Here is a 27,479-nt window from a genome sequence, read left to right on the forward strand (position 1 = left end):
TTCCTGCATCCCCCCTAGCCCATTCGGAATAGGTTTACTCCGCTGGTCAAAGGACGCGCGCTAGAGAGCGTAGACGACCAACCTGATTGAATATTAATCATAATCATTCGAAATGTGTTAGGCTCAGCCCAGTACTCACCTGTTCATTCAATACGGCAAATGTACCTAAGCCTCAACGCCATGAAACAAACGGAGCATACCTCTAGCAGCATGGGCTCCAAGATTATCCAAGGTTCCCATGCCCATCATCTCGAGGACACTAATATCAAACCCGAAAATGGATTTCCACCACTGTCTCACCTCGATTGCTACCAAGGAATCCATTCCCAGCTCAGTTAAAGAGCAAGAGGTGCGCAAATCCTCCTCCGGCTTCAACAAGAAACTAAACACTTTCTTCCCAATCTCTCGAGCGAGAAAGGGAGCAGACTCGGTCTGACCCAGTAAAGCAGGATCAGCTTTTGCCTTGGCGACAAAGGATCGTAACCCGGTTTTGGAACTGGATTCTGCGCTGGGTCCAAGATCTCTGGCTTGGTGAAAGGCTGCCATGCGGATATCACGTTTCCAGGTTGAACGCTCCTCCGGCATTCCGAGGAACATATTTGAGTGGATACCAAGACAAAAGCTTCTTGACGTCGACTTCATGGCGGCCTCAACGGCACCCAGGAGCTCTTGTTCCGAAACCTTTATTTCAGAATGAGTAGATCGGCCCACTAGTGATGGGTTCTCGGCAACATAGCCTACTCCTTCAACAGCCCCGATCTGTATTGCGCAGGCTGGGAGCCCCAAATGCCAGCGGTACTTCGCAAATGCGTCCAGGAAAGTATTAGCACCAGCATAGTTAGCTTGGCCAGGTTGGCCAACTATACCAGAGAGTGAACTAAAGAGAACGAAAAAGTCAAGAGCCGCATTTATAGAGAGAGCAGCACTGTGCAGGTTCCATGTGCCTTTCACCTTGGGATCAACCGAAGTATCCCACTCCACCTTCGTCATCCGCGGAAAGCTGTTGTCACGAAGAACCATGGACATTTGCAGAACACCCTTCAAACGACCATGAGCATAATTGATAGCCTTGGTCACATCGTCGACGTTCAAAACGCTCCCTTGAACAAAGTCGGCCCGGCATCCCATGGAAGAAAGCTCTAGTGAAAGGTCCCAGTGGGTCTTCGTTGCACCTGCAGAGCGGGAAAGGAAGATGAGGTGACGGGCACCTCGTTCGACCATTCGACTAGCAATGGCGCGGCCTAATCCTCCGAGACCACCAACAAGCAGATACGCTGCCGAGCTATCAAGCTGGTTGTTCCTGCTTTGCTTCGTCACAGTCTGCGTATTCAGAGTGACCTCCGCGGCTGCATTCCGCATTGAAACTACAATCTTGCCCATGTGGACGCCTTGTTCCATGTAACGAAATGCATCCAGGATTCGATGGCAATCGAACGTTTTGATGGGACGAATAGGTTGGATGTGACATTCCTTCAGTAGGTGTACAGTTTCCTTAAGGAGCCTAAAAATCTGAGCATCCGTACGTACAGTGTCATGATAAACTTACTCTTTTGTTAGGGTTGGCTTCCGGAGACCAATCTGATCCAGATCAACGGAGCAGTAGCTTCGATTTTCCAGAAAAGGCTGCATATCTAGCTTCCCTGAGCCGAGAAGGTCTCGCTTGCCTATCTCAACCATCTTTCCAAATGGCGCAATACACCTCCATGTCGCATGAAGCAGCTCGCCAGACAAGGAGTTGAGCGCCAAGTCAACACCCTGGTTGTCGGTCTCCCGCATAATGTCCTCGACGAACGATGTGTTGCGAGAGTTGAAAATCCTATTACGAGGAATCCCTAGATTGTCCATGAGGAACTTCACCTTCTCTTCATTACCAACTGTTGTGTAAATCTCGGCTCCCGCCATGCGCGCAAGGCTGATTGTGGCGAGGCCGATGCCACCACAGGCGCTGTGGATAAGAATAGACTAAATATGGTGGTTAGAGTCGACTTTGTAACTTTAAGGTAGGGGAATGTAAGCCCTACCTGGCCCCTTTTCAAGTTGCCAATGTGAAAGATGGAGTATATAACTGTCGCGAACACACATGGCATGGTAGCTGCGTCTTCAAAACTTAATCCGCTTGGGATTTTCACACAAAAGTTCTCCGACAAAACTACACGTGTAGCAAAGATAGAATTAGACATGACCATGACACGGTCCCCAAGATTTAGCTCTTGAACAGCCGCACCAGTGCGGCGTACAATGCCGGCTCCTTCGACACCGAACCCACTGCCGGGATTCTGGACGATGCCCATAGCAACGAGTACATCCTGTTAATGGGTTTAAGCTTCCGCGGTTAATGACGACATATAATTGGGCTTACCTTGAAGTTCAAACCAGCTGCGTGTATTTCTACCTCCACATCCCCGTCTTTCAGCGTTCGAAGTGATGTCTGCTCCCAGTGTAAAGCAGCGAGACGACCCGGATGGTTGGTACGGAGAGCAATGTTACTCTCACCCATCTCGAAATTCGGAAGCTCGTCCTGCAGTGAAAAGGAATTAATGCGTGGAACGCTGACAGTATTATCAGTAATGGTGTACTCCAAATCAGATATAAAGCCGTCGTGTTCCTGTCGTCTCTGGAACTTCTCAAACACGTCGACAATCCTATCTGCCGATGAACTGATATTGTCCACTTCGCAGGTGGCAAAGTCAATCAGCATTTCAGATCTCATAACCCGAGCAATACCGATTGTTTGGCCAAATCGCGGGTCTTGACACTGGACTTGCGAAACAGCAGTTATCCAAAGAATCCCACATTCATTAAGTTTACCCGCCAATGCCTGAAAGTCCTCGAGTTGTCGATCACTGATATTTTCAAAAAATGGCCCATCCTCTTCCAGTAAGGAAATGACATCTTGGCCGACTGGCACATCTTCCTGTGGTCCTCGTTGGTCGATAGTGTATCCTCTGTTCTCGAAGCTTTTGACAACAGAGCGCACGTTCTTGGACTCCGAGAACCTAAGCAAAGTGGCCCTCTTCATGGGCATGGCCCGGGCTTCTGGCCTAGCCAGGATTATAGTATTTAGCTGGTGCGGCACATCTGAATCAGGGATTGCAGCATCGGGGGCACAGAATCCAGCCGCTCTCAACTCGGCTGTCCATCGGTCGATGTTGATATATGGCTGATCAGGTCGGCCATCAGCTTCACCATACCACCATCCAGCTAACGTTCCCCAAATATAATTAGGCCATCTCGAAACCGTGGTCAGCTCATGAAGCAAGAGTCGACCGTTAGGGTCAAGTAGTTTATGAACGTTGCATAAAGTCTCATTGAGACTCTTTGTTGCGTGAAGGACATTGCTAGCGAGGATAAGGTCATATTTCCGACCATTGAAGCCCTGCTCAGATGGGTCCTTGCTGATATCCAGGGGAAGAAACTCCATGTGCGGAAAGTTACTGAACCGCTCCTTCGCAGCAACGAAAAACCCGGCCGAAATGTCTGTGTAAGTATACCTTGAGTATCGAGCTTCCCCACCAGGAGTCAACAGCTTCAAGATTGTGGCAGTCGATCCACCTGTTCCAGCGCCGATCTCAAGCACCCTCAAATCGGGCTTGCTATGAGTCAGATATTTCAACAGCTGGGACTCATCAGCCTGATCCAGATACACATACAGCTTAGCCAACATGTCATCAACAAGAAGGACATCTAAAGCGTCCACGTTGCCTGTGAAAATGTCTTGAATATTTTGGCAAACCACCTGAACACCCACCGCAGCCGATGCAGCAGGAGTCTGCGACAGGTCATTAAGAATCTGAGCTACACGGAACTCAATCGCCACGCTATCGAGATATTCAAGACATTGAATGTCGTCCGCCTCGCGCTGCCGTTCGATCCACGATTTGTACTTGTACATGTGGTCAACTGGGGTCTCCAACCCCGCAATTGTTCTTCTGGTTTGAACCGTACATAAGCGAACAAGCTCCTCTATCAATGGCATATGGACACTTCGATCCATAGCTGGCTTTATTAGAGTCTGAGCATCGAGGAAGTCAATATGGGGCCCCCATTCTTCCCGAGCTGTGGTTTCGTCACGCTCTCCGTAGGCCTGTTCATCCAGAACCGACAGTTTTACCCCTGAGCTGCGCAGAACAACCTTACCGTCGGATGTGACACACTTCCCAGCTCCAATAATAGAACCATACTGAGTCTCAGATGCAAAGGCCTGGACTTGGATGTCATCAGAGCAGCGGGCTATGCACATTTCCTCAATCGCGGTGGGCACCGTGGTCTTGGTCGTGGTGTTGACAAAGCCCTTGGAGGGTGCTATGGTGATCAGCTGCAACAAAGCATCGATCACCGTAGGGTGAATATGGTACCCCAGACCATCGTCCAACTTAGCACTAACTTCCGATGTTGTATTGGTTGTTGTGGTGTCAAATCGGATATCATGGAGTCGTTGGAATGCGGGACCAAAATTGAGGCCTGCCCTGGCCACTGCCTCGTAACAACGACGAGTTGGGACCTTGCGAACCAGTGGTTTATCCCTTTTCCCGCATCCAAGCCCTCCAGAATGGGCACTAACATCCCCCGAGCAGTGCGTGGTCCAAGCAGTGCCATTGTGAGATGCAATGGTGAACCCCCACCACTCACTGTCAAGGGTGTCTGTCAATTTATGGCGGATAAGTGCAGTATTAACCTCAACAGGATGGCCCTCATTTAGCACCAGAGCAGCGTTGATAGTGACCTTTCGCAAAGTAAACGACTCATTGATACCCGTGACCTGCCGAATAGCTTCGCCAATCATAGCAGCATAGCCAGCGAAAGGGAATACAATGTCTTCCCCGACCTTATGATCGCGAACCCAAGACGCACTCTCTAGATGGAAGACATTTCGGAAAAGAACATGAGAGTCGGTACTCTCCACGACTCGAACCCCTAGCAAATCGTGATGTGCGTGCTGTCGATGTCGCCACTCCTTGCTTAGCCGAGATTCATACCAGAAGCTCTGCGAGTGATCCCATGGGTACCTAGGAAGGTCGGGCAGACATGATGCCTTGGTTATGACCTTTTCCAATTCCAAGGAAACGTTGAGACAATGCAGTGTTCCGATTGCCCTCAGGAATGACTCCACGTCATTTTGATTGCGGGTCAGTGCTGACACGTACGGTGAGGAGTCCGAATGATCCGCTTGGATTTGTCGTATAGGGCCTGCAAGTGCTGAATGGGGCCCAACTTCGAGCATCACCATATTTTTCGCCAGATCAAGCTTCATGATTGAGGAAATGGCTGAGTGAAAGAGAACTGGTGATTCAAGGTTTCTCTTCCAATACGTGCCGTCGAGGATGGTGTCCGGAGTCAGTTGTTTCCCTGTGACAGTGCTGAAGAATGGTGTAATGGGGGTGTTTGGAGAGACCTTGTCTTTAATCATGGCATAATAATAGTCGCCAATTTCCTCCATATGGTGCGAGTGGTACGCCTTGTCAACATGAAGAAGTCTGGTGAGGATGTCAGGTTTGGCCTCTTTTATCCTAGCAATGACACGCTGAACCATATCAGTGTCCCCGGCCAGAGTAGTACTCTGTGGTGAGTTCTGGCAAGCCACGACTACTCCCGGCTCAAGATATGCTTGGACATCGTTAGAGCCTAAGCCAACTGCCGCCATTGCCCCCTTCTTTGGTTGCAGTGACGTGACCTTGCCACGGTAGAACGAAATAGCGATCGCCTCAAATGCCGAGATAGCCCCGATCGCGTATGCTGCAGCAATCTCTCCACTGGAATGCCGACAACAGCACTAGGGCGAACACCAACCGAGACAAGAGTATCGACGAGAGCAATCTGAATTGATGTACATAAAGGCTGGGATAGCTCCGCCGAGCCAAGCCTGCTAACACTCGCTGGCTGTTGAAGCTCGTCTTCGATGGTCCATTCGTCCGTATGGCTGAGAGTTCGTAAATGAGCATCGAGTGATTGGATTGTTTTCCTGAATATAGGGAATGCCGAGCTCAAGAGCAAACAACGTCCCATTTCTGGCCATTGAGCACCCTGGCCGCTAAACACCATAACCACGTTTGGCGGTTTTCCTGCTTTCAAGGGCAGGGATGGTGTGAGAGAACCGAAAAGGTCCGCCACAGCAAATGCCCGGTAGGGTAAATGCTCTCTATGATTACCCAGGGTGTACGCTAGATCAACCAATCGATCTGGATTCTTCTGCACCCAGGCTTTGTAGGTAGTAATCATTCTCTCCAGAGACTCTGCAGTATTGGCAGAGTACACAAGCAGCTCTGGAGACACCAGGGGCCGCGTAGGAATTGGAAGGACTCCGTGACTACGAGCTGAATCGAGGACAACGTGCGCGTTGCTGCCTCCAATTCCAAATGAATTGACACTGACGCGCTCCCTGCGGTTCTCAGGCCAGGCCATTGGCTCCGTTGGAACTGAGAGTCCACAAGAACCCCAGGGAATTTTGGGATTTGGTTCGTTAAACTTTATGTTAGGAGGAATGATGCGATGGTCCAACATCATGACTGCTTTGATGAGTGACGTGAGACCTGAGGCACCCTCAGAATGACCGAGATTAGGCTTCACGGATCCTATCTGAATGCCTCCGACCGGGCCAAAAACCCGTCCGACGGCGGCGGTTTCCACAGGGTCTCCTATTTGTGTCCCTGTGCCATGGCACTCAACGAACGCGGTCTCAGAAAGGTTGGTGATGCCGGCCATCTTGTAGGTATGCCTTATCAACGCCTCTTGCGTATATTCATTCGGAACTTGAATCCCAGCAGCGGTTCCCTTGCCATCACAGTTGGTCGCTGTGCCGCGGATAACAGCTCGCACGGGGTTGTTATCACGGATTGCACTCGATAGGGGCTTGATGAAAATGGCTGAAATTGCCTCGGCGCGAGCATACCCATTCGCATCGGCAGAGAAGCTCTTGCAGGAGCCGTCTGGTGCAATCACGGCTTGCTCTGACATGGCTGAGCTCATGCCGGGACCCATAATCAAGTTCGCTCCACCAACAATGGCTGCCTCACAGTCCCCACGGGATACTCCCATGCATGCTTCATGCAGTGCCACAAGGGCTGCAGAACAGCCGGTACGGACAGTCAAGCTATGGCTTCCGTGTTAGCTTCCGTTTACATAGGGTATACTTTCTTCGAGAGCCTGACTAACCTTGGACCTGTGAGATCCATCTCATAGGAAACACGATTGGGCAGCATAAAATCACCGTAGCCAGTGACCCGATAGAGGCCATACTGCTGTGGGTCTTTTGCAAACATCTCCAGCCAGTCTTCACCAAAGCTACCCATGTAGCATCCAATGGGTCGTCCTTTCCAATTAGTTTCTCCGGCATCTTCCAGACACTCCCTGGCAACTTCCAACATTTGGCGCTGCTGCGGGTCTGTCCGCTCTACCTCGGACTTTTTCATATTGAACCCAGATGTGTCAATGGTGGAAATATCAATACTATCATCAAGGAAGTACCCATGTTCCGTGATAACGGTGCTGGGTTTGGACTTGTCCGAGTAGTGCGCGGAGAGATTGTATCTGGACTTTGGCACAGGACCACGAGCATCACCCTTGGCGAGCAAGAACTTCCATAGTTCCTGGGGCGAGTTTAATCCTCCCGGAAGGCGTGTGGACATGCCACATATGGCAATGGGCACTTGGTGTGCAATCTCTGGTCTATGATTGCCATTTGTCAAAGTACTGGTGGGACTATTATCACTCTGACAATGGTCCAGACATAATCCAGTCGAGGCGACATTCTCATCTGTTGGTAAACTTGCCATTGTGTATTGCAAGCAGCGTGATAGGTTTGGCGTTATTCGCGGGTCCTGGTGCCGATGACACGGGTCTGGTCCACACCAGAGAAAGAGATCTTGGATACTATTTGGCGAGGTGTGTGAGGAAGTCCCTCATTATCGCTCCGTGTTGATTTAATACTGCTATATATAACTAAGGATGTAACGCAAACAAAATCTGACAGCGACGCTGAAGACTGCGGGGTTTGGTTTCTTGTTTTCCTTTTTTTTTCCCCTGATCTTTTTCCTTGTTCTTTGGTCTTTATCCCTTTTCTTCTTTTACTCCTTTCGTTAAGGCGTTTGAAGTGACCTGCATGCTGATATGTGGATAAAAGGCACTATTTGATTTCCCCTGTGACGCCAAGCGCAGAGGATGCGCTACTGTAAGGCATCAGCACACACAACAACAAAAGAACGCCAATCACAGACTGATCCCTGCGTTAGGTGACGCAAGGTCATATATGGTTGGGAATATCATTGCCAGCATGCTGTAAGCTTACTGGTGTTGTCTGGAGTTCCATCCTCGGATCATCCACCTAATTGAGAGTAGAAACATCATGAACCTCGCTCACTCACGACCAAAGTCTCTCCGCATTCGTTGAGCCTTTCTCGGCATATATTCGACTACATAATAGGAAATCCCAAAGTAGATATCTTTCCGTCCTCGGCCTAGTCTTTCCGATGGCAGTAGCGCTTCAGCTTGTGACTTGCGATGCCCGGGGCTACTGCGCACCAGCATCTCTCTTGTTTTCCACCCATTCCTCCTCAATCACCTTGACTTTCTCGTTTTGTGCATTGTGAGCACCAGTGATATGAGCTCCGATCCCATTACATTCATATTTCTTGAACTGCCGGGTTGGGACCTGAGCCTGGAACATATCGTCCAGCTCTTCGAGGGAACGGCCTCTGGTCTCCGGCACCATCAAAAACACCCAGATCAATGCGACCACCGAGAAGCCACCATAGATAAATGTGACCGACCCTCCTAGGCGGGCTTGTACGTACGGATTCACAAAGTTGATAGGAACCGATGTGAGGAAGCTCCCCATCGAGGCAAGGAACAACGTGCGCTCCCGCAACTGGCCAGTCCCTACTTCGCCTGCCACGACCCAACATCCGGGACCCCAGGTGAAGCCATACATGCAGTACCAGAGGATCAGAAGTGCAATGGAAGCTGTCGCTGCAGGGGACGACCCACTGCTTGTGTCTCCGGTGGCGATTGCGATACCGGTTCCGAACATTGTGCCACCGAGGAGAATTGACCCGATGCACAAAGAGTACCTTCGACCAACCTTGTCAAAGCTGAAGAATGTGATGATGTGGACAGCAAAGCTGCAGCCGGTCACCATGAGATTCGTACGCAAGGGGTCGGGGAATTTCAGTTGCTCCATGAAGGTGACGATAAAGTTCTGAATGAAGGAAACGCCTTGGGCCTGTTGGAGCACCTGGACCCCAATAGCGATTATAGTACGTATCCGGTTGGAGCCTCGAAAACAGTCCCAGATTGACGTTGCCTTATGCAGCTCCTGTTGCTCCTCGGCCTGGGCCTTGAGCAGTTCCACCTCATATGGAATTGTATCTGGGTAATTCGATAGCGATCGCAAGACTTGTTCGGCTTCCTCAAAACGACCGCGGTAAATGAGGTAGCGAGGCGACTCGGGTATAAATGCATAGAATGCGATGTATCCAATGGGCACCAGCAGCTGGCAGAGGATGACCACCCTATGAATATTAGATTTCACCTCATACCAATTCGCAGTCAGCAGGGTTGCATCTTACAGATACTGCCATTTATCCGTCCTTGAACGGGATAGATAAACCACAAGGGAGGCCAAGAAAACGCCCAGGGAGTTGAAGAAACTATACAGTCCCAGAAAGGCACCTATCGATACGTGAGATTCTACTCCCGTTAGTATATCCGTTACAACATACCTCGAATACGCGGGGGTGAGCACTCCGACAAGTACAGTGGTACACAGTTGGATGCTAAGCCAATCCCCGAGTAGACAACAATCCGGCCAACGACAAGTTGCCAGAAGGATGTCACCGCAGATGCTTCGAGGGTGATTCCGATTAACATCAGCAGCGATAGCACCAAGAACGAGTTACGGCGGCCAAGCTTAGATGTGACGATTGGTGCGATGATGCAGCCCAGAATAATACCTGCCGATCCCGTACCTGTGCCGACCGATGTCTTTTGGGATGGAATCACAAAATGCCCCAGGGAGTCATCATACTCCCCATATTTCTGCTGGAATTGGGAAAGACCCAATGCGCCTCCCCACCACCCGTTATCGAATCCGAAGCCCAGGGCTCCCAGCGACGACACCCCGCCGATGAGCGCCAGCCGCCAGTTGAGATCTTGATACAGCGGCTGGGCCTTCAGCTGTTCCAACATATGTGAGAACATAACGTACGTATTGCAAGTGGGACGAAGATGGTGCGAGTGATGGGGCAACCAAGTCTCTCCACAAGGCTAATGGACCATGATATACGAGTCTATACGGCCATTGCTTTCCCCGCATAATCCCCAGGCTTCTACAAACTAGGAAGCCTGAAGCACCAACTGTGCCCCCACGGAGTACCCCCAAAGGATGTCGGATGCAGCCGACCTTTCTGGGGTACTCCCGGGCATATGGAGCAGTTGTAGCCAATATCGGAGACTGTGTCTATGTACTTAACTTTCCGTCGCACCATTATTCCGCACTTTAACTTCAGGCGCTTCTTGATATTACTGTCATTCATCATTGCTCTATGAATCTGCAGTTGAGATTCACTATGTCCCGTCATACCAAGACTATCGTGCAGTCTGCCATCCTCAAGTCTGCCGCGAACCTCACCGCACAGCTCTTCCGCTACTCGACCAATGCGACAGCTCCGCCCCCGGACTGGAAAGCAGTCATTGAATTCGCTGTCTTCGGCCTAATTCAGGCCCAAGTGAACTGCCATTGGCAGGAGTTCTTGGAAGATTCATTTCCCTCGTACTTGGCCAGCGCTCCGGCAGCGGATGAGGCAACTGCTGCCCAAAAGATCATCCAGTGGCGGAACATTGTTTACAAGATTCTTCTGGATCAGACCATCGGGCTTTTCTTCATGAACACGATATTTTTACTTTGCACCAATTTCAAGAAATCCGAGAGTGCGTCCGTGCTTGTGGCAGAAGTCAACCGGAAGATCTGGCCCTTAATCATGAACGCTTGGAAAGTCTGGCCAGCTTGTTCTCTATGCAATTTTATTTGGGTTCCTGTGGAGTCTCGAGTCCTTGTTGCCTCGTGTGTGGGGTTCGGCTGGAATATCTTTCTAGCCTTCTTTACGATGTTTCAATAAGGGTACTATGAATGTTTGAGTATGTGGGCGATATATATATTTACGGTTGAGTTGTGAGACAAAAAACATTTGTCATCCAGTGCATTTAAATGCTTTTAATTGCTAAGTAGTTAGGAGCGTCTGTGATATACAGAAACCCCTCCCTATACCTAGATAAATAACAAGGAGGGAGGTGTGATGTGAGGTTACTCGTATTCTGTCACCTTGACCATCTGCATTGTTAACTAATAGTATGGAGCATGAGTGATGTTGATGAGGCGTCCACCCACACTAAACCCATTTAGTCAATCCAGGGCCTACATCAAATACGGCAATTCGTAGCCTCGGGAAGTTCCAACCCTACGTTCCAAAAAGGGCAATTCCAACCACCACCATCATCACTCATAAAGCAACGCCTCACAACAGACATGCTAACGCCATACTACTGTTTGCAATCGATCCCAGGAAGCCATGGCTTGGTTGTATAAGGTGTTTCAATTATTACTACTGACGGGCCTGTGTGTCCGACCGTCACTGCAATCACAATGCACGAGCTCGACGGTGGATAAGCCGCGGGTGCTGGTACTCAGCGATATCGACAATGAGCCCGACGATGCGCAGTCCCTGGTTCGCCTGATGGTGTACTCCAATGAACTACGTCTGGAAGGTCTCGTGGCCACGACCAGTATTTGGCTCAACGATACGACTCGACCCGATCTCATGCATGACATCGTCGACGCCTTTGAATTATCTTTGCCATATCTTCGCAACCATGCATCGGGATGGCCCGAAGCGAGCGAGATGCACAGTCTGATCGCGTCCGGACTGCCCGTGTACGGTATGGATGGCGTTGGAGAAGGGAAGGACAGCAGTGGCTCAACACTTTTGGTCAATGCGGTCGACAAGTCCGAAGAGCCCCTCTGGGTCCTGGTGTGGGGTGGTGCGTCGGTTCTGGCCCAGGCCTTATGGCACGTCAATGCCACCCGGTCGCCGGCAGAGATCGATCGCTTTGTAACTAAATTGCGTGTGTATTCAATTTCCGACCAGGACAACACGGGAACCTGGTTGCGACGCAACTGGCCGAGCCTGTTCTACATTGCCAGTGTGCACCATTTCAATCGCTATGCGGCAGCTGGATGGGGCGGCATCTCGGGAGACAACTACTACCATTTCCCAAATCATGCTAATAAGGAGGTCATCTCATCCGCCTGGATCCAGCAGAACATACAGACCGTCGGCCCGTTAGGAGCGAAATATCCAGACGCGGACTTTATCCTCGAGGGTGACACCCCTTCCTTGCTGCACGTTATCCCGAACGGTCTCTCCGACCCAGAGCACCCAGAATGGGGCTCATGGGGTGGTCGGTATGGGCCGGTGGCTTTTGGAGAAGGTCATTTTGCCGACAGTGTTGACACCATCGTGGACGACTCGGGGCGAACGATGATGGGACCGCATGTCACCGTCTGGAGATGGCGCGAGGCGTTTCAGCAGGATTTCGCGGCTCGCATGAAATGGACGATAGCGTCCAGGTTCTCAGACGCGAATCACGCTCCGGTTGTCACGATCGACGGGGACCGAACTCGCCGAGTTATCCAGATCCCGGTGGAACCAGGTCAGGAGGTCGTGCTGGACGCGACGGACTCTTGTGATCCCGATGGAGACAACCTCACCTTCAAGTGGTGGCAGTATTTGGAACCTTCTTCCAATAACAACAATCCCCGGAGGGATGTTGCTGAGCTTTCCCTGAGTTCTACGAACTCCCCCCGAATCACTGTCACAATTCCCCCGAGCGAGGTGATAAGGCGAGAAGGCCGCAACACACACCCGGAAAGTGATAAACACTTACACCTGATCGTCCAGGTTTCTGACGGAGTCCTGGTATCCTATCGTCGAATCATCTTTACAGTCCCGGGCTTGGAAGCTGCTCGGGACAAGCAGGAGAATCACGATGAACTGTAGAAGATATCCAACTATGTATATCGCCATTGACCTTGGTTCGTAATTCAGGCCCAGGCATTCAGTTAAGACAGCGATCGTTCTATACATGTATGCTGAGAAGAACCTGTTGAACCAGGGCCGTTACGGAGACATTATCATGAATAGGCTACCTGTATTTTAATGGGAATGGGCCCACGAGACTAGATATTTCCAAAATGAGCCAATGCAAACAGAAACTCCCACCTTTACTCAACATCTCCTGACTACAAGTGGCTGATAGATCATGTGCACCAGGGCTGGCAAACCCGGGAGTCAGAATGCCTCAAGTCGGTGTTTTTCCGATGCCAGCATTCGGCCCCGCAATAAATGGATTACTCATGGTGGGGATTGAATTTCCTCGGCTGTCCAGGCGAGTTCCCAGGGACCAGAGAGATAGTTTCTGCATACTCGATTGTAGCAGTCTATTATAAAATGGCGAACTCTTCCCCCATTTATATCTTAGGGCTTGGAAGCATTGGATGTTTTATCGCCCACTCTCTTCGTTCTCTGCCTGATATACCCCCCATTACACTCCTTCTCCATCGAGAATCTCTGCGTCGCGAATTCATCTCCACTGGACAGAAAATAAGTTTGCAGGTCGGGGAAGATGGAGACGTGGACGAACAATCCGACTTCAATGTTGAGGTATTGGGGAGCGATACGACACCCACATCGCCAATTCGTTGTCTTATTGTCACAGTTAAGGCCTCGATGACAGTAGACGCTATCAGACCTATCAAAGGACGGCTCGGGCCAGATTCCGTTATTTGTCTATTCCAGAATGGCTTGGGCCAAGTGGAAGAATTGAATCAGCAGCTATTTCCCAACCCCGCCACACGACCAACGTATATGTTTGGGATCGTTCGACACGGAGTCTACTTAAAAGCGGCTTTCCAAGCGGTATTGGCTGGTCGCAATGGCTGTGTCTCCGTGGGCTTTGTAGATACAGATAGCTTAACCATATCCCAACCGAGAAATCGCTTTCTAGTCGATACTCTGCTCCGGTCAACAACTCTCAATTGTGAAGAATTGGACTGGACCAGACTTTTCCGAGATCAACTATTCAAGCTGGCAGCAAATTGTGTCCTCAATCCTCTCACAGCCCTACTCGATGTCCGAAACGGCGTCATCGCAGATATGCCACAGGTCAGACCATTAATAACCCGTCTCCTGGAGGAGATTTCAACGGTGTTTGGTCGGCTGCCAGAGATCCAGAGTCTTTCGGCTCATGATCCCTCATGCTTCTCCCCGGCGTCCTTGGAGGCCGTTGTGATGGACACAATCAGAAAGACCGCGGGTAACTCCAGCAGCATGCGGGAGGATGTCCGTAAAGGGAGATTGACGGAGATCGAGTATATCAATGGCTGGATAATCAAGCGCGGGAGGGAACTGGGGGTGGAATGTGTGACTAATCTTTCTTTGACTGAACTGATTCTGGCTAAGAGTAGTATGTCTCATTAGCAGTGACGCTAAAGCTCGGTGATTCATTATGAAACAGTAACTAGTTCATATGTTACTTATCAGCTACAGCACATATTGATGCCTTTGCTCTTAATACGGCGTACGGCTGGTATGCCAACGAAGATACCCTGGCACCGGCCTTTCAAGCAGCGGAAGAAGAGAATTTTCAATTGTTTTTCTCGTTCGACTTCGCTGGTAACGCTGATCAGAAACGCGATTTTATGCATCAGTGAGGGGTCATCACGGAATAGTACACCTTGCTTAGCTTTAACTGGTGCATTGTCTATGCAGTAAACTATATGACGGTCTCACCTAGCGCTATGGCCCACCATAATGCAGATGAGCAGTACCTTTGAGGTTAGGTAGAATGACACTAGCAATTTTGGCGTATGTCAGTATGAAATGGTCTGCCAGGTAGCGAGCTCCGCTGGTAAACCTCATTTCCGGTGCATTTACAAGGGTGGAAGACAGGACGAGGTTGTGATTCTTTCTACGACACCACCCAGCAGCGGTATAATTCTCCACGGGGTCCCAAACGATATCCATTGAAATCGCTAGGGTCAGATAAGTCCCAATGTGCAATGATCAAGGAAGGCGCAATGATCAAACACTTCGTTCCACCAAAATGTCAGTAAACAAGTGCTTCATCGGCACAAGAATGCTAGTTTAGTAGACGGGTATGGTGCCATGTACAGTAATTGCTAAGCCCTGTAGCGAAGAGGTGTAATAAAACCAATGGTTTTGCCTTCCATCTCGACGACGCTTAGCGTCAGCGAATCGGATATCCATGGGTAGGCTACATAGTGTGGGCAACCTACTATCATTTAAATAGATTCCTGGCGCAAGGGTCAGTGTGAATGGTCATCTCCTTTCCACATATTCAGCACTCTTAATCAGCAACGTTCACTCCTCTTCGTACATGAATGCTTGAGCTATGATTTCAATATTGGTCTCATTCAGAACACAACTCAGTCAAAGTAATGATTATTTGCCAGGAACACTGAAAGTTCCACGATGTTGAGGGTATGATTAGTCATGATACCTTTGAAGGCATAAAAGTCTGAGATGTAATATTGGCAATCTTGGTGATCCACTTAGCTCTACTAGCTAGTTCCTGGTCTAAAGTGAACCCCTGTGTACTGTGCACCCGGAGTCCCGGACCAAGCTATACTGTCACATCGTCCCTGCGCTAAGAAATAAAGCTACTTAACTGCATCTGGAATCTCCCGGGCCTTGTCTTACTGTCATTTCGGGCGTTACATCGTCCCCGCACTTGGAAGTCAAGCTACTTAAAGAGATATGCTTAGCATGCTTTCTGCGTCGCACAAATCACTGAAAAAATGGCCCAAGACCGTGCCACCCATGTTCAATTTACAGAGGATGATAGAAAGTACGTAATGTATTCCTATCTTTATTGCGCCCTTCAGGCGTGAAATCTCTGCGTATGATGAAATTAAGATGTTTACTGTTCCCAGCCCCGAAACACCATGTCTATATCTCAAACTAAAGCTCATGCCGCTCTTGTCATGTATCCTTTGTCGCGCAGCAGAAGATAGCGAATTGAGGCCATTTATCTTTAAATGGTCTCCACTTGACAAGAGGTATTATCAGAATGCCTTCCTACTTCTGCGATATACCACATCGGGCGCCCTGGAAGAGGTCCCCGTACCGGATGTAGTTGAAGAGACCGGAAAGCTGCAAGGTGCAGCCGATATCAGGGACCCATTCGATATCACAGAGCTGAAGCCGGGCGGTTCTGTCTTATTTTACCAAGGCCTTCCCGATTGGTATAGGCAGCAGTTAGTGCCCGGTGACAAGTATAAACTTCTCTGGTTAGGGGCTAAATTACCCCTATGGAACTGGGGGACGCTGAGTGATAATTTGGAGGCCAGATTGTGCCCAGACCTTGCACGGCCGGATCTTATTATCCCAGGAGATGTCAGTATTACATTTACCTATGAGGAGATTGAGACTCCGGCTTCCACTCCGCCGCCCATTTTACCGTCTGTGCAGGTGTAGGTAGTTCCCCGCCTTACATAACAAGCTCCAGATAACTACCACATGCTCATACTAATATAGCTCTAGTGCACCAGTATTGAGCGTGGAGCTCATGGGCCCAAGTACTGTTTCACGGGAGCATGATGCTCTCCTACATCTCCTTGTTCGGTACCATGGAAACTCCACTAACCGGCCAATTATCTTCTATAATCACATGCTACTGGCAAATCTCCATCACTATCGCCTTAAAAAGGACCAATGGGAGCTTTGGGACCGTGGATGCCCTGGGATCTTGCTAGATGGTCCGGACGTCACGGTAAACGTAACCCAGGACTGGAACTTTGTCTTCTTGAAGCCTGGAGAGTTTTGGACCTTTTCCTCAACCATCCTCGACGATATCAACTACTGGACAATAGGAGATACATTCCGATATCAGTTCACGGGGGGCACTATCGAGTGGTGGGATTATGGAACTCAGGAGGAACATATCCATACGACGGTGAAGCTGCCATGGAATAGGCTTGAGGGAGGCGTACGACAAGACAATGGGAGCCGACCAGACATTGTGATCCCTGCGTCTAACGCGGTAGAGTTTCGTATTACGGAATAAGAATAATATGAGATAATCTATCTTGCAACTATAGTCTCTGGCCCTCTAACTATCCTCATCATGGTCTCTGAGTAAGGGCTCCGTCTCGCCTCCGGTCTGCAGCCGTGCCTTGCGACGTGCCTTGAAAAATAGGCCTGCCTGGACTGCAGTCAACACCAGATCATCCTCCGCTGCCCACCATACCAGCTTTAACCAATCAGTGACGGTGAGCCAGAAAGGAAGCCTCGTTAAAGCATCACGAAAGAGATTGATTCTAGAAATCCACGAGATCCCAACAATGGTGAAGGTGATGGCCTGGATAGCAAGGCCGGCCATGCCCAGAGCATGTAGCCTAGTCCGAGAATCTAGTTCACGAGGCCAACTGGATCTGGTTAATCCAATCCCCGACCGTTTTTAAGGCATCATCCTTTCGCAAAATATTATTAACAAGTTCAAACAACATAAGGGTTAATTGTTCAGTGGCAGTTAATAAGTTGCACAAGATGTAGACAAGCGAGAGCCCTGGTGAACTCTTTCTTGCGCCATACTCGGAGTAACTGAGGGAGGAATTAGAGAATGGTAGGAATCAGGAGAAAGCTTGACTCATTCGGTGTCAGCATATTGGTTTGTTTCGTCATCCTTTTTGAGATGCACGCACATTCTGATCCATGTGGGAAGGATATTCGGGTTTATATTGGAATGGATAGAAAAGGGAAACAACAGTAAAAAATCCGGCATGCCCACTGATGGGGGCTTGGCCTAGATATAGACTAGATAAGTCGCTAGCCAGTGCTGATTCAGGCCTACTGCACTCCACTGCGGATTCGGTCCCATTGGTTGCACCTTGCGTAGCTTTTGCTGCATGTCTCAAAAGTTTCCCGACGCCTTAGATTAGAATATCACCAATGATCAAGGGTCCCAATTATGCAAGAGGGCGCTAGCAGCCACTCAGCGTTTTGCATCACGAGGTCTGTGGATATGCTAATTAAATGTCACATTTTCTCTTTGACGGAGATTAACTACCTTTTTCTTATCCTGTATCATGGTGCTTAGCGTCGCTCGTACGGCGGCTTAGATGTTAACACCGCGGTAGTCTATGGTAGAAGTAACTGGGCACATAGATAACACTACTCGTGAAAGGATCGAGGAGCTCGCCGGTGCGCCCTCTTTCCGTTTTGGTACCATTGCTGGTACAATGCGGCGTTTAGGGATTTCCTCCGGCATTGCATCTCAGAGGGAAAAACAGGCTCCGAGAGCACATTTCCAGACTTGGAAATTTGCCAATATTCACTCGTGAATATGCTGGACCTGACTTGTTGGGGGTGCTACGTGTGGTTCTTGCAGTAATGAAAGACTTGTGAAGCGGCGGCATCGCGACAGCGAAGGCATTGAGGTCCATTATGGCACTATCGTATCCGGTAATCGAGTCATGAAAGATGCTGCTGAGAGACAGAAGGTTAGCTCGAAGCTCGGTGGTGTTCTTTGTTTTGAGATAGAGGCAGCGCGTCTGATGAATGCTGTTTCATGCCTTCTGATAAGAGGTATCTGTGACTACGCAGACTCGCACGAAAACAAAGAATGGCAGACATATGCTGCAGCCGTGACTGCAGCTTATACGAGAGAATTGCTCTTCATGGTCCCTTTACTCAAAGAGCTAGAAAGTATACTTTGCCGCTGTACTGAGCGGAAGCCGGGAAGACAGGCATGAGATTTAGGGGCCACCACCTTACTCACCTGCTCTTAATCCTATTAAGAATCTATAAACATTGATAAAAGAAGAAATCTATAAGCTCTATCTAGAGCTTCTAAGAGCTCGCAATACTGCTTCTACACGTGAGCTTTTAATCAAGGCAGCTCAGGAAGCCTGGCATTCTATAGAATATCGTGTTTTGATACGCCATTCTACTCCTATGCCTCACTGAGCTCCGATACTTACTAAGGCAGATGGCTGGTATACTAGATACTGGAAATGGTTGAATGTACGAGGTTTCTTGCCAGGCAGGATTTCCTAATTAGGAAGTCGGCTAGATACGGCAAATAAATCGAAAGTTTCAAACTTTTGCGTCCCACGTTAATATAGGAGACTCTCGCATACTTGCCTTATCACGTGTAAAACAGCTTAATCATTCAGCCTTCGCTAACTAGTAAAAAAGGTAGCAAAGCACAGCTGCCAAGAGACTGGGTATCTGACCGAACCGGGCTATACACCAACCAGAGAGCTGGCAGTACTGTTGGTCTAGATAGATATAGACAGGTACAGGTATAGATTTGGACTGATTATTACAGAGTGGTGGTTATAGCAATTTACTACCTCTCTCTAAAATATGACTATGCTAAGTACACAATAACTTGGTATTATCACCTGTACTCACCCTGCAGGGGCACGCAACAACCTATTGACCGCGCAGAAGCCACACGCCGGGAGGTTAGTAGTTGGGTGGGTGACCACCAGCGAATTCCTCCTGTTGTATGTTTCCTCTTTTTTTTACTCTCTGTACTCTCTCTCTCCCCTCAGCCAGAAACGCTGGCAATCATAGAAATGATACCTCGAGCCAGGCCAAGGAGAGTGACCTTGTCTTCTTCTCCCTTGGGAGCCTTCCCATCTAGTGGCTTTGGAGACACCGCATTTTCTCTGGCAGAAGGCAGTGAGCCAACGTGCTCTTCGACCGTCGGCAATGCACCTGGGATGGGCAGTAGTATGGGAGACGGTGGTGCTTTGGAGGCACCAGAGGAATCGGTCTTCGGGGTAGCCGGTGATTCACTGGTGCCACTATCCGTGAGATCCTCCACCAATTCGGGAGCAGCGGAAGCGGCGATCTTGTTCCGGTTGAGCTCTCCCTGGATCCACTTCTGCCATCGCCCCTCGTCTACGGCCAATGCTGGGGCTAGCGATTGGTACTCAGGCTTTATCCCCCCATCATCAAGATAGGCCAAATCCACAAACGCCACCCATCCGTTGACAACGGGACGAATATCCTCAAGCCCTTTTTCAAACCACTCATCATGGTGAACAGGTTTCGATTTGCATATTTCACATATGTGCTCTTGGCGTTGTAGATCGAACTCTGCATGCACCAGGTCCTCCACCTTGTGGGCATCAGTGCACTCAATCAAGATATGAACGATTAGGTCTGGGTAACATTTCGACCACACCCTAAATCGATCCTTGGGCTTTTTCGTATATCCGATTTTGAATCTGTTTGGGGTATTCGCAGCCGCAAAAACGTATACAAACCCCGTTTCGGGCTTTATTTTTTTCGGCTGGTTGAGGACTTCAATTATCCTTTCGTTAACTTTCTGGGGTGAGCCATGTCGACTATATGCCTTGAAACGGCCTGGAGACACAGTCGATCTCCGTCGACCATCATTCCTATTTGGTGGTGTCAATGGGGGGTTGGTGTCTGGCAGTGCCTCGTTGGGGGGGCAGCTTGGATCGCTAATTTCTCGGGTCCATTGCTCCACAGCCCGCGAGATGTTTGTCGGTTCTTTGCGATGCGTCTTACAGAGACATAGCTTCGCGATCTCTCGGAGAGGAAGCTCATTTCGGGAAGTGTCTTGGTTATTTTCGTAGAGAACCCTCAGTGTACAAAAAGAGTCTGTAAGGATCCATTGCCCACAGCGCTTGATAGAACCTCCCTTGACCACTTCCGCGACACACTTTTTGTTCACTTTCAGCTCCTCAAGGGCTGTGTAGTTAAAGTGGACGAATGTTGATACGGACATTTTACAAAATTAGGGGGAGATCACAAGTACCACTGGGTGAAATCGATTGTACATCCTGCTCCATCGCTACTTTCTGCTATATAAGGATGGCGTTCAAGAGTTGGTGAGCCAAGCCACGTGAAGGAACAGACTTCTGTCCCCAGCCTCCAGCAGCCAGGCACCGGAACATGCGGGAAAATAGACGATGGTCCGGCATGATAAGATGTACATCCTTGTTCGAGGCTGAGCAGATAGGACGTGATTGGCACGGAGGCCACGCTCAAGCGCGCCGATCCGGCGACTAGTCAGGGGCGCGACAATTGAATCCGCCGATTCTTGTCTCAATAGAGAAAGAAACCCGACACGTCAAGGTACTTGATCATATCTATACCCTGCGCATGACCAAATGAATTGGAACGATTCCTTAGCGCCTTTCAATATCTGGGGCATAGGGTGGTCTAACCGTAACAAGAGTCGAACCCGAAGATAGCGCTGGTTCCTCACTGGTTCCTCCAGCCTCCGGGGGGTAAATCAGCTGTTTTCAGCCTTGTAGCCTGAGTCAGGCGGTACGACGTTAGCCAACTTTCAATTTCCTCGATAATCTCTCTGTGAGATGCCCACGATGCAGGCCACCCAGAGTCCATATATCGTAGGCATACTGGGAATGTAGCAAACCGCGTGTGAGTTGAATATTCCTATTTCAACCAGTTGGGAATGCCAACCGAAACCTGCCTATACATTGCCCTTCGCACGCTTCTCATATGACCTGTCGTACTCTCGGAGAGGTATGAATACTTGCATGACTAGTCCCCGCACCGTTTCTCTCCCTCACGTCCGTGCTCTGTTCGTTTCTCTTTCTCTCTCTCTTTTTTTTTTTTTTTTTTTCCATCCACAAGTACCTCCGGCGAGGGGCTGGGATTTACTGTCTCTTCCTCCCCAAGGATAAACTGTCCTACCTTTAAATAGTCGTACCACCCATTCAGAATAGTCGTCAGACTTCTGTTTGGAGAAGAATGGGGCGGCCCTATCTGGCACTGTTTAGTTAGTTATATTCATTCGTTTCAAAGGTTGTATTATTTGACCCAAGTAGCTCAAAATGAGTGACGAATCGGTATTATAGCCAATTGGTGGCTCTTTCATATGGCACGTAGATTAACGGGGGCAGGTTGCATAAGGGTGGTTGACAGTGATATAATCTGCCTATAGAATGGATCTAAGTCGACATATCCCGCTCCAGTTTGCCGTTTACCTCCGGCCACATCCGGCCACGGGGGTTCATGGGCTCTCTGTCACCCTCGTGACATGCAAACCGGGGATTCGGTCGAGAGACTAGCAATCTCGGCCCGCCCAGTGCCAATCTTCCAGCGACCCCATTCTCGCCTGCTGCATCACCGACCCACCACGGGGTCCCATCGAGAGCCTCGATGCTGTCCTTCTCTCGACCCACAAGCAACGATGCATTCTGCGCGACAGTGGCACCTACTCTCATCATCGCAGACGTCTATCGGGGAACAAGTAGTCATCGAAGAATCATCACGTGAGGCTATAAAGTATATTGTATTTGCCATACATATGACATGAACGTCACCGGTAGAGTACATGAGTGGTCCTATCATTCTCCATCCTTCACCGCCTCATCGAATACAAAATCCAACTTAGTAGTAGGGATTCTTGACCTCGGGCAGATTACCCTCTGGCTTGCAGCACTGGCCGTTGATGTTCTGGCCTATTGAATGGAGTCAGCTATTGCATCGATCCAGGACAGAACTACCAAGCCAAACTTACCCTTGGAGTCATAGAGGCAGTTGTCCTCGCCAAAGTAAATATCACCATAGCTGCTTTCCCAATTCGCGTGCAACTTGCAGCCGGGCTTGACCATTTCCTTGTTGGAACTGCCATCGAACCGGGCGTAGATGTTCACAGGGGGGCTAACGTCAATGGAGCTGCGGACAACAGCCTCGTCGACAGTAATGTAGCCATTGTTGACATGCTATTGAGGATTAGACAGCAGTTGGGAACAGATAGACGGAGGATGATATACCAGCTTAGTAGCCTGAGAGAGGGCAGCAAGGCCCAAGGCAGCGAGGCAGAGAATCTTAACCATTTTGACTGATTAATGAAGAGATACCGGGAAATGGATATGAGGTAGTTGGCTTGAGCGAGGGATGATTGCTTGATGATTCTGTCTTTATTCCGGGGGGATATGGTCCCTTATATAGCTTTCTCCGACCGACTTTCAGAGGCCTTCCGATTCACGTGGCAGGATAGATTTCGCTTAATCTTGGTATAGATCATCATAGCAGGATTTGGCCCCCAAGGGATGGGCTTGGTTCTGGGTACGTTGCATGATGTCTCGAAATTTAGGTCTGAGCTGTGGAGTATATCGTTCCCCAGAGCCTCGGGACAGCAAGCGTACCCCCTTTTGCCCTTCTTCCATACCAAACTACCCAGGCTCCTACAGTTGGCAGCTTCCCTAGCTGCAGAGCACTGGGACCCACCCGTTTCAATCACAGCCACATAGTGGATACTCCCGGTGTTGAGACGATTTCCGCCAGCGCATCCTTGGCAGTTCCTAGACGCCGTTAGGCGGAAGATACAGTATCTCCGGTGGATTTCAAAGATCCCCACGTTGAAGTGGGACCATCAGGCTCCTCTATGCTCAAATCAGAATCACACAGTAACTTACTGAAAGCTAGAAGGAGTCCAATAGCAAAGGACCAGTTGAATAGGGAAGCCATCGATTAACAGCCATCTCCTCGCCGAATTTGCTTCCCAACTACTCTGTACCTTTGGATACTCTTCTCTCGGTTCCTGCTCGAGTCGGTTGATGAACATTATGTTAGTCTACTAAATACCTTGAAATCCATACGCCCTGCATTGCAAATGTTAGTGGGGCTGGAGAGCATTTCATTCACGCATGGTGGATGTATACTATTAAGGCCTTCAAACATTTATCCCTGATATGGTACCTCTTTTGGACAACTAGTATAGGAGTAGCTAGAGGTGAAGGATGAAGTATAGAAACAATGGAAGTGGTATCCATTGGACATCCGTTTGAAAGGAGTAAGTATGTCTCTCAATCACATGTCGACCTTGGTTCAACCGATATCCCGATTCTGTGGGTTCTTACGATGTTCAGGTTCCGTGGGGTCTAGTATGATCCTCTGAAACTAGTAGCGGGCTAGTGTGGTTAGCATGGAGAAAGAATTAGACTATCCTCGAAGATCCTACATCAAAGGCCACTCAGGGATTGGGGGACAGTATGAGTCCTGTGTACGGATTACCTCTTTCGGCAGTCCAATAGAGATTGTGAAACCAATACTACCTTCCCAATCTGTAGTTATGTTGGGATACTGTACAAGTTGCTTGTATCATTATGGAGTAGGCACAGGAGAAAACTTTTCAGTACCCCTAATTCAATACGCCTCTAGCCGATGGCACTACTTTGATCCTTGCAAATATCTAAGCCGAATGAAAAACCAAAGTTTAGAATTGTCTCGTATGGTATTGTTATTAGGATACTACTTAGTCACATTTTGTCTATCGGTTCTTCCGCACTGTTGATCGAAGGAAGATCCTGAGTTCATTGTGCGGCCTGTTCCCGCCTCCGAACCAAATTCTGGGGCTCAAACATCCATATGTCAAGGTTCAATTGCTCGACAACATTGCCTGTCACGTTGGAGAACTCCACTTGAGCTCCACCGCCGTGCATAATTCTGTCGGCACTGCCGATGCCAATGATCGGGAGGCTGCCGAGTCCTGTTTGCCAAGCTTATCGGGAGCGAACCGAACCATCGGCAACCATGATTGGTTATAAGATTACTCAGTGAGATATATAAGGAGTGATGTTGTCGTTGTTCTATGCCTCAACAGTCCTAACTGTTGCTTGCTTAGTTGGCGGCATGGAATTATCTTCCATTCGTCCCTCGCTATTCAGAAGCCTAACTTGGATTGAACTGGCAACACAGAAAAAAAAAAAAAATAGGTAGGTCAGTCAAATGTGGTTACTCATTTAATCAAGGGACGTACATAAACTCGAAAAGACGTAATATCTGAACGAGTACTCTAGAGCAGAGGAGACTAGTGAGTTCTTCCCGTCGTGGTGCCGCCACTGCCTTCCAGGTCAGCGTACAATACGACTCGCAGTCCAGGCTGGGGTATTGAAGCGAGCTTTTGCGTCTAGCGTAGTAGCCTTAGCTATGTCCTCAGTCTGCAGTTCAAAACGGGCTGTCAGGCTCTCCTCGATTTGCCAATCGACGCCACTTTCTGAGATCACAGAACGGCCGCTATTGATACACCATGCGAGGACAACCTGTATCGGGCTCTTGCGATACTTCTAGCCAGTCTTTTTTACGATCGGTTGGTCAATCACTCGCATTATATACGCAATGTCCTTGGACCGCCCTGTCTGTCGGTAAAATTTATTTATATTACCCAAGAGTCTGGACTATATTCCATGGATCCCCTTTGCCCGTAGCCACTCGGCAAAAGCCCTTCGACTGCAAATACAGGTGAACTTCTATTTGGTGAACAGCTGGGACCTATAGAGTATATTAGTCCGACGTCATTTAACACTGAGCCAACATAACAACCGTTGACAACTCCTTGAGCAGAGTCTCTATTTCGCCCTTACTAAAACTCGACACCACAATAGCGCTGGCCTTGTCAGTCTCGGCCAACCTTTCCCATGGCTTTACGTGTCAAGGAATATAGTATCACCCAATATCATTCTTCCTTCCACATCCCGAGGAAATCGGTCGTTTCCTGTTTGAAGATGCACAGGTAGTATATCATCAAAAGAGCGATATATAGGGTATCCAAATCGCGTAGCGAGCCGTTTAACTTACTTTCCATATAATCAGCGTTGTAATCATTTCACCATAGCTTTGTGCAGAGAAAGATATCTTTCCGAGAGATCCCGCTTTTCTACATTCTGCTCCCGACTTGTTCTTCGACATTGTGAACTCAAACTGTATCAGTTAGACGCATGCCCTTCTGCAAGGACTTACTGACGGTCTCCGATTTACCTTACCTTGTGCCTGTCACAACTCAGTGAAATGGTCAGTTACCTTTCACAGCAAGATCAGGGTCGAGGGTAAGGTATGAGGTCAGACAACGGGGGAACTATGGGGGAACCTCACATACCACGAGTGTCAGAGATATACTAAGTCAGGGTAGAAGACCTGTCAACCTAGCTAAGGGTAGGCAGAAAGGCAGGCAGTAGATACTATGTAGACAGGAAACTGTTTCTTGCTTTCTTTGACTACTTTTAAAGCACTATTCATAACTAACGGGGTCCGAGATCCTTTGTTAGAATCCGGTAGGCACCCAGGCCACTGTCCGTCATTTGGAAAGCCAGCGGATATACACCGAGTTGTCTATTCATAAGGGAGCCATCATGCAGAGTCATGAACGGAGCTGTGACAACCGAATCAAGTTGGCTAGTACCTAAGTAGTAATATTAAATCTGAATATCGGTGTTGCAGCACTGTTCGTTGATAATTTTGAAGGTCGGGCTTTTTGTGAAGCCAGAGTCAGAAATGCTCGAGGAGTTGACGTCGACAAGAAACCAATTGCGGCAATCGCTGTATTTTAAGGGTGACCCAGACCCACCTTCGCATCTTGTATAATGATTGCTATTAAATGACTCCTCCGGTGGCTAGCTGAACAATCTGCAAGCAGCGTTGCGTTGGTGGGTGTCGCCGGCGGTGACTACATACTACATAGGGTACCAGGTGGAGAAGAGCTGATCAGAGCGAGGTATATCCCAGCAAGAATTCGAAGTTTGAGGTCTGGGACGTCGGGCCCTAGCGGAGAGTTTGGGAGAGAAGACATACTTTATATATCACAACCCAGGGGAGGGTTGCCATTTCAGCTATGGTAAGTGCATATACAAACGGAATATATAGTTATATGGTTTAGTAACTATGCTTCTTTTTACTTTACACGAGCAGCTGCTCATATATTCAGTGTCTAGATTATTTGAGTGGATCTCCTTTCTGGAATATTAAAGCCGAGGTTGTTGAGTTGGGGTTTTACATCTGGATACATTTCGGAGAGCGGCTGTGAGCATATATATGTGTATCTCCGCAAGCATCTGGACAGTGCTTACCCCGGTGTTTGCAACATGCCCCTACTATTTACAATATATCCTCCATCTGACGTTGCGGTTACTCCCCTCGTTTGAATCTGACATCAAGATAGACCAGAGCCCAGAAGCCACAGCTGTGACCGCATGCATCTAAGGATTTGGACATCTTAAGCCCAGGGACCACGGTGACGTCGGTGCCTACAAGGCTGATATGTTGGCTTTTGTCTGGAAAGGCTTGTATCGAGACATGCACCTCTAAGCTGACTAACATGTTTGCTGTAGACTTGAGTATTGAAGCACACTGGCAAAAGATTATGTTTGGAACAGAAGGAAGGCAGTCATGTATGGCGACGAACATGTTGGTTAAGGATCCCCTGTATGCGCTCTCGCAGAGTACAGGAATCTATCAGCGGTACGCTTTCGGAACGATGTAGGCCAGCGAGCGATAGGCAAGATGCATAGTCCGGTACGATAGGGAATGTTCAGAATCCTATGGAGGAATGTATTAGGATTGCAACAGAACGAATTAAGGCCTCGGTAGGTAAATATGCGCCCTCACCCCTAAAGATTCACA

At 49.0% G+C, this 27,479-nt stretch overlaps 9 protein-coding genes across 9 annotated transcripts; 4 read left to right on the forward strand and 5 right to left on the reverse strand.

Annotated features, from left to right (window-relative positions):
• Positions 1-165: 165 nt before the first annotated feature.
• On the reverse strand, positions 166-7,769 carry BDV38DRAFT_280173 (type I polyketide synthase; the record flags this gene model as incomplete). The annotated part of the gene is made up of 6 exons (XM_032059234.1): positions 166-1,501; positions 1,547-1,962; positions 2,022-2,306; positions 2,360-5,770; positions 5,869-7,087; positions 7,150-7,769. The coding sequence occupies 6 exons, from the start codon at positions 7,767-7,769 to the stop codon at positions 166-168; spliced, it is 7,287 nt and encodes a 2,428-aa protein (XP_031916239.1).
• Positions 7,770-8,503: 734 nt separating this feature from the next.
• On the reverse strand, positions 8,504-10,191 carry BDV38DRAFT_280174 (general substrate transporter; the record flags this gene model as incomplete). Its single annotated transcript, XM_032059235.1, has 3 exons — positions 8,504-9,503; positions 9,561-9,663; positions 9,714-10,191. 3 exons carry the CDS (start codon positions 10,189-10,191, stop codon positions 8,504-8,506), a joined length of 1,581 nt encoding a protein of 526 aa, XP_031916240.1.
• A 368-nt stretch (positions 10,192-10,559) lies between these two features.
• BDV38DRAFT_269198 (Mpv17/PMP22 family protein) lies at positions 10,560-11,108 on the forward strand (the record flags this gene model as incomplete). Its single annotated transcript, XM_032056918.1, has 1 exon — positions 10,560-11,108. The coding sequence occupies one exon, from the start codon at positions 10,560-10,562 to the stop codon at positions 11,106-11,108; it is 549 nt and encodes a 182-aa protein (XP_031916241.1).
• Positions 11,109-11,438: 330 nt separating this feature from the next.
• BDV38DRAFT_290460 (uncharacterized protein) lies at positions 11,439-13,046 on the forward strand (the record flags this gene model as incomplete). The annotated part of the gene is made up of 1 exon (XM_032061482.1): positions 11,439-13,046. The coding sequence occupies exon 1, from the start codon at positions 11,559-11,561 to the stop codon at positions 13,044-13,046; it is 1,488 nt and encodes a 495-aa protein (XP_031916242.1). The 5' UTR covers positions 11,439-11,558.
• A 450-nt stretch (positions 13,047-13,496) lies between these two features.
• BDV38DRAFT_269200 (ketopantoate reductase family protein) lies at positions 13,497-14,525 on the forward strand (the record flags this gene model as incomplete). The annotated part of the gene is made up of 1 exon (XM_032056919.1): positions 13,497-14,525. The coding sequence occupies one exon, from the start codon at positions 13,497-13,499 to the stop codon at positions 14,523-14,525; it is 1,029 nt and encodes a 342-aa protein (XP_031916243.1).
• Positions 14,526-15,983: 1,458 nt separating this feature from the next.
• Positions 15,984-17,133, forward strand: BDV38DRAFT_269201 (uncharacterized protein; the record flags this gene model as incomplete). The annotated part of the gene is made up of 3 exons (XM_032056920.1): positions 15,984-16,540; positions 16,611-16,982; positions 17,043-17,133. The coding sequence occupies 3 exons, from the start codon at positions 15,984-15,986 to the stop codon at positions 17,131-17,133; spliced, it is 1,020 nt and encodes a 339-aa protein (XP_031916244.1).
• A 45-nt stretch (positions 17,134-17,178) lies between these two features.
• On the reverse strand, positions 17,179-18,511 carry BDV38DRAFT_280179 (uncharacterized protein; the record flags this gene model as incomplete). Its single annotated transcript, XM_032059236.1, has 2 exons — positions 17,179-17,494; positions 18,426-18,511. The coding sequence occupies 2 exons, from the start codon at positions 18,509-18,511 to the stop codon at positions 17,179-17,181; spliced, it is 402 nt and encodes a 133-aa protein (XP_031916245.1).
• Positions 18,512-19,623: 1,112 nt separating this feature from the next.
• Positions 19,624-20,835, reverse strand: BDV38DRAFT_280180 (GIY-YIG nuclease family protein; the record flags this gene model as incomplete). Its single annotated transcript, XM_032059237.1, has 1 exon — positions 19,624-20,835. One exon carries the CDS (start codon positions 20,833-20,835, stop codon positions 19,624-19,626), a length of 1,212 nt encoding a protein of 403 aa, XP_031916246.1.
• A 1,192-nt stretch (positions 20,836-22,027) lies between these two features.
• BDV38DRAFT_280181 (uncharacterized protein) lies at positions 22,028-22,918 on the reverse strand (the record flags this gene model as incomplete). Its single annotated transcript, XM_032059238.1, has 4 exons — positions 22,028-22,315; positions 22,491-22,540; positions 22,600-22,804; positions 22,856-22,918. The coding sequence occupies 4 exons, from the start codon at positions 22,916-22,918 to the stop codon at positions 22,028-22,030; spliced, it is 606 nt and encodes a 201-aa protein (XP_031916247.1).
• Between the last annotated feature and the right edge of the window lie 4,561 nt (positions 22,919-27,479).

The sequence above is a fragment of the Aspergillus pseudotamarii genome (assembly GCF_009193445.1).
Source record: "Aspergillus pseudotamarii strain CBS 117625 unplaced genomic scaffold BDV38scaffold_12, whole genome shotgun sequence".
NCBI lineage: Eukaryota > Fungi > Ascomycota > Eurotiomycetes > Eurotiales > Aspergillaceae > Aspergillus > Aspergillus pseudotamarii.